This window comes from Oratosquilla oratoria, chromosome 20 (genome assembly GCF_046742065.1).
Source record: "Oratosquilla oratoria isolate Oo_2021 chromosome 20, ASM4674206v1, whole genome shotgun sequence".
Lineage (NCBI taxonomy): Eukaryota > Metazoa > Arthropoda > Malacostraca > Stomatopoda > Squillidae > Oratosquilla > Oratosquilla oratoria.
The window spans coordinates 42258339-42268329 of NC_134796.1; the positions used below are offsets into that span (position 1 = coordinate 42258339).

Below are 9991 nucleotides of genomic sequence, written 5' to 3' on the forward strand. Positions count from 1 at the left end.
CTGCTGGTAAACGAGCCTTTTTCGAATCCGACAACAAATGAAGCTTTTCCGAAACGGATTCATGAATAGTTACAATAATCCTTCAGTTATATCTACGATCCAAAACGATGACAACAAAAAATTAAATAAACATTCTTATGTGTTATTTTCTATATTGGTCATTGATTAATGTTTTTTTGATTACTTTTATTTTTTCTTCACTGTTTACACACGAAATAAAACTACATATCTTTGTTGTAATTTGTTTTATTTCAAAGCGCTACAATGGAGTCGGATAAAATACGAATAATGAATAAGAAAATAAAAACAGAAAATAATCTCTCTTTACCGCTTCCAAGATTACTTTCTCTTTCGATATTACTAATATCATAGCTATTCATGTTTAAAAAAATCAGCCGTCTTATATGTCTACATATACATACAGTATATGCACTTTTGTAATAGATAGTAAATCATAAAATGCATTATTTCATTTATAAACAATCATGTTTACAAGAGCATCATAAGAGTCCTTTTCAAATGACCGAAAATAAAACCCATTGATTTCATAAAAAGATTTATTTCATAATAAGCTTTCCTTTGAGTACCAAAGGACATGACGTCATCAATACTTGTGACGTCATGATTTAACATAACAGAGATAAAGTGACCAAAACCACTTACAGGTAATAATAACAATAATAATAATAATAATAATAATAATAATAATAATAATAATAATAATAATAATAATAATAAGGATAATAATAGTGATAGTAATAATAATAATAATATTATAATAATAACAATAGCAATGATAATAATAGTAATCATAATAGTAATAATTACAGACACAAAATATTGGGATGGGTATTTGAATGGTGTTGATATATGTACATTGTGCGCATGCTGTGCATTATTACACTAGGCAAGCACATCTCTTGTGTTACAGTGAATTAATAGCAAAAACATTTTATTCTGTACTCTATTCAATTGCACATATTTATCATTTGAAATATGATCGAACACGATGGTAGTGTTCTATGGTGAAGATGGGTGTGATTAACTTAGGTACTGTGGATATGAATTTCAAATATTATCGTCTTCGCATCGCCCACAAATTAACGTTCAGAATTCTTCACCATTTTCTATGCATTTTATGGCAGATATTAACTGATAAGTAATACTAAAACTATTCACGTGTGATTATTATATACATGCGTTGTGATGTGCAAGTAAATAGTTGTAATATCTATGATTTTCAACAAAATGCATAAAAGCAGTGAACGATTGTTGGTGAAATTTTGTGAACATTAACGGTTTTGTAGTTGCCATGGAGACGCGTAATTATTACCAACACTTCCGAAAAAATACAAACCTCAGGGCTCATTAGAAGAAATTTGCTTAAAACAAAGTAATTGTTTTTTTTTCTTTTCGTATACTTATCACCAATTTCGTGAATTTATATCAATCCTCGTTATACCCGTGTTTGTGTTTTGTAATACGGAAATTTCCCATTTTCTTTCATTTTGCATTTTAAAGAATGGGAACAACAGGTTACTGTCTAATGAAAGACATATTGATGAGAAATTTTCTAAAAAAAATAAAAAAATAAATAATAATAATAATAATAATTGTAATTAACGTCGCGAACTCCCCCTATCAGGAGACTACGACGGTGCCCCTTTCAGAGGACTTTGTAGCGTGGAATTTGACGAACCATTCCCTTGGTCCAACTCGCTGGCAGCAAGCCAAATTATCCTACATGTTTAGATAGCCTCTTTTCAGTTAGTCTGTTAATATTAGGATTAATCTCTTAACTCATCTAATATTTATTGGTGAAATTGCTAAAAATTGCAGGGTAATTAAATATAAACGTAATATAAATACACAAATAAAGCGAAAAGCGTTTTCGTCACTTTGATGTCAACTACAAATCGGGACACTCCCCACAGGACACAAACAGTCTCCCTCAAAGGTATCAGATCCCGATTAGGGATTGTCAACCTAGGGGGTCCCACAATCCCTATAGGAATCCTCCCAAGGCTCCCAAAGAAGTCCCAACCCTAAAAAAAAAAAAAAAAAAAAAAAAAAAAAAAAAAAAAAAAAAAAAAAAAAAAAAAAAAAAAAAAAAAAAAAAAAAAAAAAAAAAAAAAAAAAAAAAAAAACCAAATCCTGTACATTTTTTTTCTTTAGGGATTAAGTTTTGCCATTATTACCGATGGACAAACGATGCAAAGAGGAAACAACGAAGCCACAAAAGCCAAGATTTAAAAAACGCCACAACCGGCAAATAGAAAAGGGAAAACGCCACTGACGACAAATAGGGGAAAAAGCCGCATACGCCACGAGTGCAGGACTCGAACCCACGACTAGGAGGATAAGGGACCTTCACGCTTGCGTCTACGTTACGACTGGACATCGAAAGGATAAAGGATTAACATAAGGATACGCTTATGACATCCTAGTACAGACACACTGAACTTCACGGGTCAGTTTTCGAACAAAAATATTCCTACGAGTTGCCATATCGGCATTTTCAACACCAAAAATCTCATAAATACCTAGAAATACTTCCTAGACACTCCTAGTTTTATCACTAAATAGTTTATCAAAGCTTTTCTAGGAAAATATATATAACTACTCAGAGTCACATGAAAGAATTTACGATAATTCTAATTACATTCATAGTATTCTAGTCTACTAGTACTAGTTTACGAACTAGTTTACTAGTATGTATTCTAATTCTACAGTTAGTGCAAAGCATCTGTTATACATTTTCTCGCTGTTATATTTCACTCAAACAATGGAAGCATATGATGAGCTAAATTTGGTTACAATTATGCGTCCGAGGTGCTCTCAAATTCGACAATTTAACGATGTACTTTCATTTATTTCATTTATTTATGCCCTTATTATTATTACTTATGCCCTTATTATGCCCTAATCATTTAATTCATTCATATATTTATTTGTTCAGTTTTATTTTTCATTGTCCTGGTAAATGGGTGAGGATTTTATTATTCATCATTTGGGATATGAGACCACAACAAACAAAAATGTCGACGATTTCGTTTTGTCTCCACTGTCAGAGCTACGATCAAGTTTTAGAATATTAAGACTATTTACAAACCATCTAAGAAAATCCTTATCGGCAATTATTCATACTATCTGACTTTCGTTAGTATTTCAAAGCCTCTTTCGGTCCTCAATGAAGCACCAAAGTGTTCGGGCGTTGTGCATTTGTTTTGATTTTGTAAAAAGGCGGCGTTTTGTAGAATCTATGTTCAACAATGTCCTCTCGTTTTCATTTATGGAGCACCTCAGGAAACTTACACACGCACACAGACTACAACTGTAGGCTACTACGTAAACAGCAACATTATATCGAAACTTCAGAGCGATAGAATATTCAAATGTGCAATTGAGGTTTCTGACAGATGCGACGATGTGGCAATGTTGTAATATGCAACACAGCATGCAAACGTCGCCTTGGTATTCTTATAGCATGTTCTATTGTCTATGTTTCCAACGATGCTATATCACTGGTTCTGTCTGACATCTTGTGACATATACAAGAGTGTCTGATAAAAGCAACGAGATGGCAACGCTGAACACCGCCACCCAAATTGCAAGATTTACCAAATGCTTCACATGTTTTTAGGGTCCATGAAGTTTCGATACATTTCTGTTAACTTGCATACACGGCAGACGCACTTTCAATTACATAGAAGGCAAATTATGATACAGATGATTTGAAAATCATGTTTAACGCAGATTCACATTAGACCGATTCTGGCTAACTGTTGTGAGTTTGTTCGAATCTCCACTTGTCAAATCGCCTTTGCTTCATATACTGAGAAGCTGAATGACGAAATAATAAAAATTAAACCTGCAAGAACATTTGAAATCTTGTTGAAAAACTCTTAGAGAAGTTTGAAATATTGTAAACGAAGTTTTCTTCTAGTTATAAATTCATAACAATACAAGAATCGGCCCAGGTCTGACATAACAGATTGGAAGAAAACCGTAATGAAGAACGACTAGACGTCCTTCGGGTCTTTCATAGAAAGTACGGAAGCTTACGGTTCGACGACAATGCCCTTCTTGACGAAAATCGCGCCAAGACAGGACACGTAAAAAGAAGTCAGATAATGGCTAACTGGAAACTGAGCAAAAGCTTATTAGAATGCGAACAAGAAATTATCTTGCACTTGTGTGTGTGTGTTGATTACCCGGTCATATTAGACCAGGCTGAAGTTCATTTCATTTAGACACCAGCCTTTACTAGGCTGGGACTAATAAGAACACGCAGGAACGCTTGCTCGTTCATGGCATCAGTTCTCGATTTCTAAACATGCACGCATAACTCTGACATTTTTTTTCTGCTCGAGCAATTCAAAGAGTAAATGTTTACAATCGAAATATGATGCTAAAAACGAACAAATCTGCGTGCTCAGGGCAGAAGGCTGCCTACTGTAGCTTGTAGTATACAAACGGTCAAACTATACTGTTGCTTAGCGTTACCGTCGCCCACTACCCGCGCACTGACGTCATTTTAGCTCACCAGCTTCAAGAAACGACTGAATTCTACCGAGTTGTGATGAAAAGTTAACTAAAATTTCAAATTACTTAAGATTTCAGAGGAGAAGTTAAAAAATGAAAATTACTTACGACTTCTAAAAAAAAGTGGTAGAAAGAGAGAGAGGAAAAAATAAAGAATATATCCCCACCATTCAACTTTTAGAATTTCAAGGTACAACTATCTGCTGTAGTATTTGAAGCCTTGGACTAAAAGTTTACGAAGGGATTTTATATTACGGAAGAGGAATACTTCATTAACTTTTTTCATTTTCAAGGTAATTTGAACTAAAGTCGTGTTTCCTTGACTGGGAACGCCATATGACGTACAAATGACAAGTAAAGGCTTTGACGAGACCTACACAAGCAACAGAGTATAACCTTTGCGCGACATACGACGCGCAGCATTAACTAAATCTAACAAAAACAAATCGTAAACAAAATCCTATATACTGTAGAATTTATAACACAAACCTATGTGCACTAGAAAAAATGAATTACAAGAAAAATATAAATATGAATGATAGTTATATACACTGAAATTAATGCTATATCAAAACGTCTTCACTGTTTGATTAATTAATGAAGCAATGTTCATACTCACACATACACATGATTCAGTATATCAAACGTTTCACAATGACACAAAAACATATATCCCAATAACCCCACTGGAAGAGCTTCAATTTATGAATTCATCATTCACGTTTTCACCCAATTTGACACAAAAAATCTTGCACAGAGAGAAAAAAAAATGTAAATATGAGTAACATGATGAAACGAACGTTGGATTTGAATCCGTCCCGCTCTAACCGACTGACGTCAATTCGCCTCCGGTTCCCCCATCAGCCCCCCGTTCTTTCGCAGGACACCCCTCGCTCGGGGAATCCACGCAGGACCTCAGCCTCTCGTCGAAGGACTTCCCCATAGGACATATAGCCGCTAGAGCAAGGGACCTGTCCTTGCACGCGAAATAAACCCGACAAGAACTTTCTGACTCTGCGTAGAGACCGTCGCTGAGTTCCTTGCAAGGATTCGAGGACGGACACGGGACTTGTCCATGGGGCTCACAGGCTCCTGTCACGGGGCTGAAGACGTGGTCCTTGGAGCATAGGTACAGCGTTCCTGTTCCTTCGGCCGAACATTCCAGGAACTTCTGGCACCGCGAGCGTACGTCTGCGTAGCGACCGACAGGGAGAGACCGGCAGTCCATCGATAATCCTGTCGATTCTGCAGTGACTGTGTGTGTTGCCAAGCCTGAAACATCACCCAGGTCCTCATCCGTCTCCCCACTATCGTCTCCCTCGACTAAAACGGAACTGTTCTTTGCAGAACCGGTATTAGCGTTGTAGGAGTCGGGGAATAGTCTGGAGGATGTTTCCTGAGTATGATTACCCTGAAGTGATCCTCGAAGGGTTTCAGGATCGCCGTGGACCTCGTGACCCGTTGGTTTAGCTTCAGTGGACGCTGAAATGAGGTTCCCCGCTTGGAGTCCACCTGTTTCGTGCCCTTTCGGTAAAGTCGTGTTTGGTTTGAGGTTCTTGAGCGGCAGGCTGAGCACTGTCCAGACGCTGTAGGTCTGTACGTCGCCGTAAGGACACGCGTACACCGAGGGAGGAACGCATGCTATGCCGTTGAAGACAAGCCCAGAGGTGCAAGAAAGAGAGAGAAGTTTCGTCTGACTTCGACACACGAAGTACTTCTGGCATCGGGTGCTCAGGTCGGCGTAGACTCCGTCGAGTTTACCCCGGCACTCCTGTCCAGCAGCCACACTCGGACACGCGTAGGAGGACCCTGAGACGCAGGTCCTACCGTTAAACACCTGCCTCGAAGGACAGCTGTACTCGAACTTGGTCTCGGCATAGCAGTAGAAGTAGTCCTTGCACCCCGAGAGAAGGTCCTGGTAGAACCCATCCGCCTTCCCCCGACAGGAAAACGTCGCCGGACAGGAGTAGGACTTCCCGGACACGCACTTCTCACCGTTGTGGAGTTCTCCGTCCGGGCAGGTGAAGTTGGTCCGCGCGCCTTGGCGACAGCGATAGTACCTTCGGCAGTGCGATGCGTAGTCGGTGTACAGACCGTCTGGCTCCTCGCAGATCGAAGTCGAAGGACATTTGTACGACTTCGGGGAAACGCAGGTTCGGCCGTTGAAGACACCATCGGAGGGACACTCCGCAAAGACACTCCTCCCGTTGGAACAGTAGTAATATCTGAAACAAAAATGTAATTCGTATTAGAACAAATTAAGTACAGCAGTAAGGTCTGCAATGTAAATATATTTCCGTACTAGAATGAAAAAACTTAGAAACGCAATAATTTTTTATGAAAGTATAATTTAACAATTATAAACAAAGTTTATTCTAGTCATTGATATATGTTTTTCACACCCAAGCAAAACGAGAACGCTACCCCTGAGCCTCCCGGGATACTTCTCTAATTGGTCACTGCGACATTACACCAAACAGAAGTTATGTTTCCTCACTATAGAAAGTTAGGTTGAAGTCGCAGGATGTGACAAGAGACGGGAACACGTTTGCTTAAGAGTAATGCCTGTTTACAACAACATGCAAAACTATGGCTACATACCTCCTGCATCCTGACTTCAGGTCGGCGAAGAATCCCCTTTGATTGGTTTTGCAAAGATCCGAGCCTGCAGTCGGACACGCGTACTGGGCCTTAGGGACACACACGTGCTTGTTAAAGACGAGACCGCCGGCACACCTCCTCGTCTCCGTCCTCGATTGTTCTTTACATCTGTAGTAACCAACACAACCGGAGGCCAAGTCCTGGTACCAGCCGTCCTTCCTGCTCGCGCAGTCGTTTCCGGGGACGCTTGGACACACGTGTGGCAAGTGAGACACACACTTCTGCCCGTCGAAGGCTTGTCCGAGGGGACAGGTCCGGTACGAGATGACCGTTTCGTTGACACAAGAGAAGTACCCTTGGCACTGGCGCGCGGTGTCGGGAAAAGTCCCATCAGGATGACCCAAACACAAGGATGGTGACGGGCAGAACACTTGGGAGGGCGGGGAACACGTCTTCCCGTCATGCAGGGTGCCTTCGGGGCATTTATAGGTCACCATGACCCTTGCGATGCAGTGGAAGTACGTTCGACAACCGTGGACTAAGTTCGGATAAACACCAGTTTCTCTTATGGCGCACTCTGGCGCGTCTGTGATCACAGGACAATCGTACTGGCTCTCGGGAACGCACCTGGCACCCGTGAACACGTGGCCAGAAGGACAGGACTGCGTGAACTCTCTCTGACCTCCTTTGCAGAAGAAGAACCTGGTGCATCTGGAGTTCACGTCGAGGTAGTAGCCGTCAGGTCGCGTGGTGCACTCCACCTCTCGCGTGGCTCTCGAATGGGGCATTGTCCACTGGAGAGGCCGGTTCTGGCTGCTTCCGGAGTCTTCGTGAGACCTCGAAGACGATCCTACCTGCGGAGGGCACGGGTAGAGGAGAGGGTCGACACACTGTTGGCCGTTGAAGACATGCGTCCCGGGACACGAGTGGTCGCTCACTTTGCTTCCTCCCCGGCAGTAGAAGAAACTCTTACACTCTGACTTCTCCACCGTGTAGTAGCCATCGAGCTTGTTCGTGCAGTCGGGGGCTCTCGGCCGAAGTGGGCAGATGAAGTTCTGGTCATCGACACACTCTTCACCGTTGAAGATGAGCCCGGACGCACACTTGAAGGCCCGGATCAGCTGTTGGTTCCTGCACCGGTAGAAACCCTGACATCCGGTATCCGCTACCGGATACAGCCCGTCCATCCGGTCCTCGCAGCTCATCCGGTCCTCCTTCCAGCAGACGAAGGAGCTGTTGTCCACACAGTCCTGGCCGTCGAAGACCTGGCCGGAGGGGCAGTCTTCCAGGGAGACCATTGCCCCGTTGAAGCACTCCATGTAGACGTTGCAAGGGGCGTAGGTGATAGCGTGACGGCCGTTGACTCGTCCCTTGCAAGCTCCTTCGTAGCACACAGCTGATCCACTCCTGACGCATGTCTGTCAACCATGTACGAACATTACAGAAACTTGACAAACGAGGCGTGTGATAACTAGACTATAAATTTTTGTTCATTAACACATCTACTAAGTTCAAAAAGCCTCAATCGATTCAGATTGTAAGTTCATTTGGAAGATCTAATCATCAAGTAGACCCAGGAATGTCAGCGATGGCCATAACCCCCTACAACACTTTTATTACTGTTTATTATTATTATTATTATTATTATTATTATTATTATTATTATTATTATTATTATTATTATTATTATTATTATTATTATTATTATTATTATTATGACGCATAAGGTTATAACCGAGAAATAAGACTAAGACAATTTTGGTTTTAGTTTGAAGTAAATTAGACAAATTTCGAGGAAAATCTATTATTTTTTTATGTTTTCGGTGCCCCTGACCTTGACCTTTATTGACTCCCTTCATAAAGAAGCAAGATCGATCGAAATCAATATCCAATTCCCAGATAAATTAGTAAATAAGAAAATAGATAAATAAATGAACTGGTAAATGAACAAATTAATTGGTGAATAAATTAATAGATAAAGAAATAAACAGATAAAGAAATAAACAGATAAACAAATAAATTAATAAATAAACAAATAAGTTAATAAATGGATAAATGAATAAGTAAATGAATATGTTAATACATAAACAGGTGAACAACCTGACAAATAAGTAAAATATACAAACAAATAAATAAATAAACTAATTAATAAATTAATATATATAAACAAGTGAACAAATTGATAAGTAAATATATAAACAAATAAACAGATAATTAAACGAATAAGTAAATAGATTAATAGACTGAAAAAAAAAAAAAAAATTGGGTGCTGGGTTCACCTTAGTCCCATAGTCAAAGATGGATCCTGTAGGACATCTCTGGTCTGTCCTGACGCCGTTGCTGCAGGTGAAGTAGGAGGTGCAGGAAGATCCCTGGGTTGGGTGTCTGCCGTCAGGAAGCCCCCAGCAGGAGGGAGGGGAGCACCCAACCCGAGGCCCGTTGCCGCAGGACCCCGTGGCCACGTCGAACGTCTTCGAACCATCACACTGGCCACGCCACGCCAGCTTTCCGTCCGCACATCTGAGGATGATCGGTCGCCGGTGAGTTGTGATCGATGGTGAAAACACAGGTAAGTATAATGCAGTAACTATGTCGCTTTTTTCATACATTTTATTTTATTTTTTTTTTTTTTCTTTTTTTTTTTTTTTTTTTTTTTTTTTTTTTTTTTTTTTTTGCGTAAAATGGAGTAAAATATAACTGTATTCCACTTTCGGAGAAAAATGTGACCAGAGGTACGGATGTATCCGTATATTTCGACCACTTGCTGTGGTCCTCTTCAGTAGATAGGTACAGAAGATAAAGATCAAGACTCTATATAAAAAGTGAGACTGTGCATTATGGGAAC

At 40.2% G+C, this 9991-nt stretch overlaps 1 protein-coding gene across 1 annotated transcript in view; it reads right to left on the reverse strand.

The window, feature by feature from the left end:
• Window positions 1–2149: 2149 nt before the first annotated feature.
• The window catches only part of LOC143036499 (zonadhesin-like), a 93550-nt gene continuing 85708 nt past the window's right edge, over window positions 2150–9991 (reverse strand). The window contains exons 5-7 of the mRNA XM_076203919.1: window positions 9426–9666; window positions 7147–8564; window positions 2150–6770 (exon numbers count right to left, since the gene is read on the reverse strand). Coding sequence (XP_076060034.1) covers window positions 5369–6770; window positions 7147–8564; window positions 9426–9666 — 3061 coding nt within the window. The 3' untranslated portion in view covers window positions 2150–5368. The remainder of the gene's footprint in view (window positions 6771–7146; window positions 8565–9425; window positions 9667–9991) is intronic.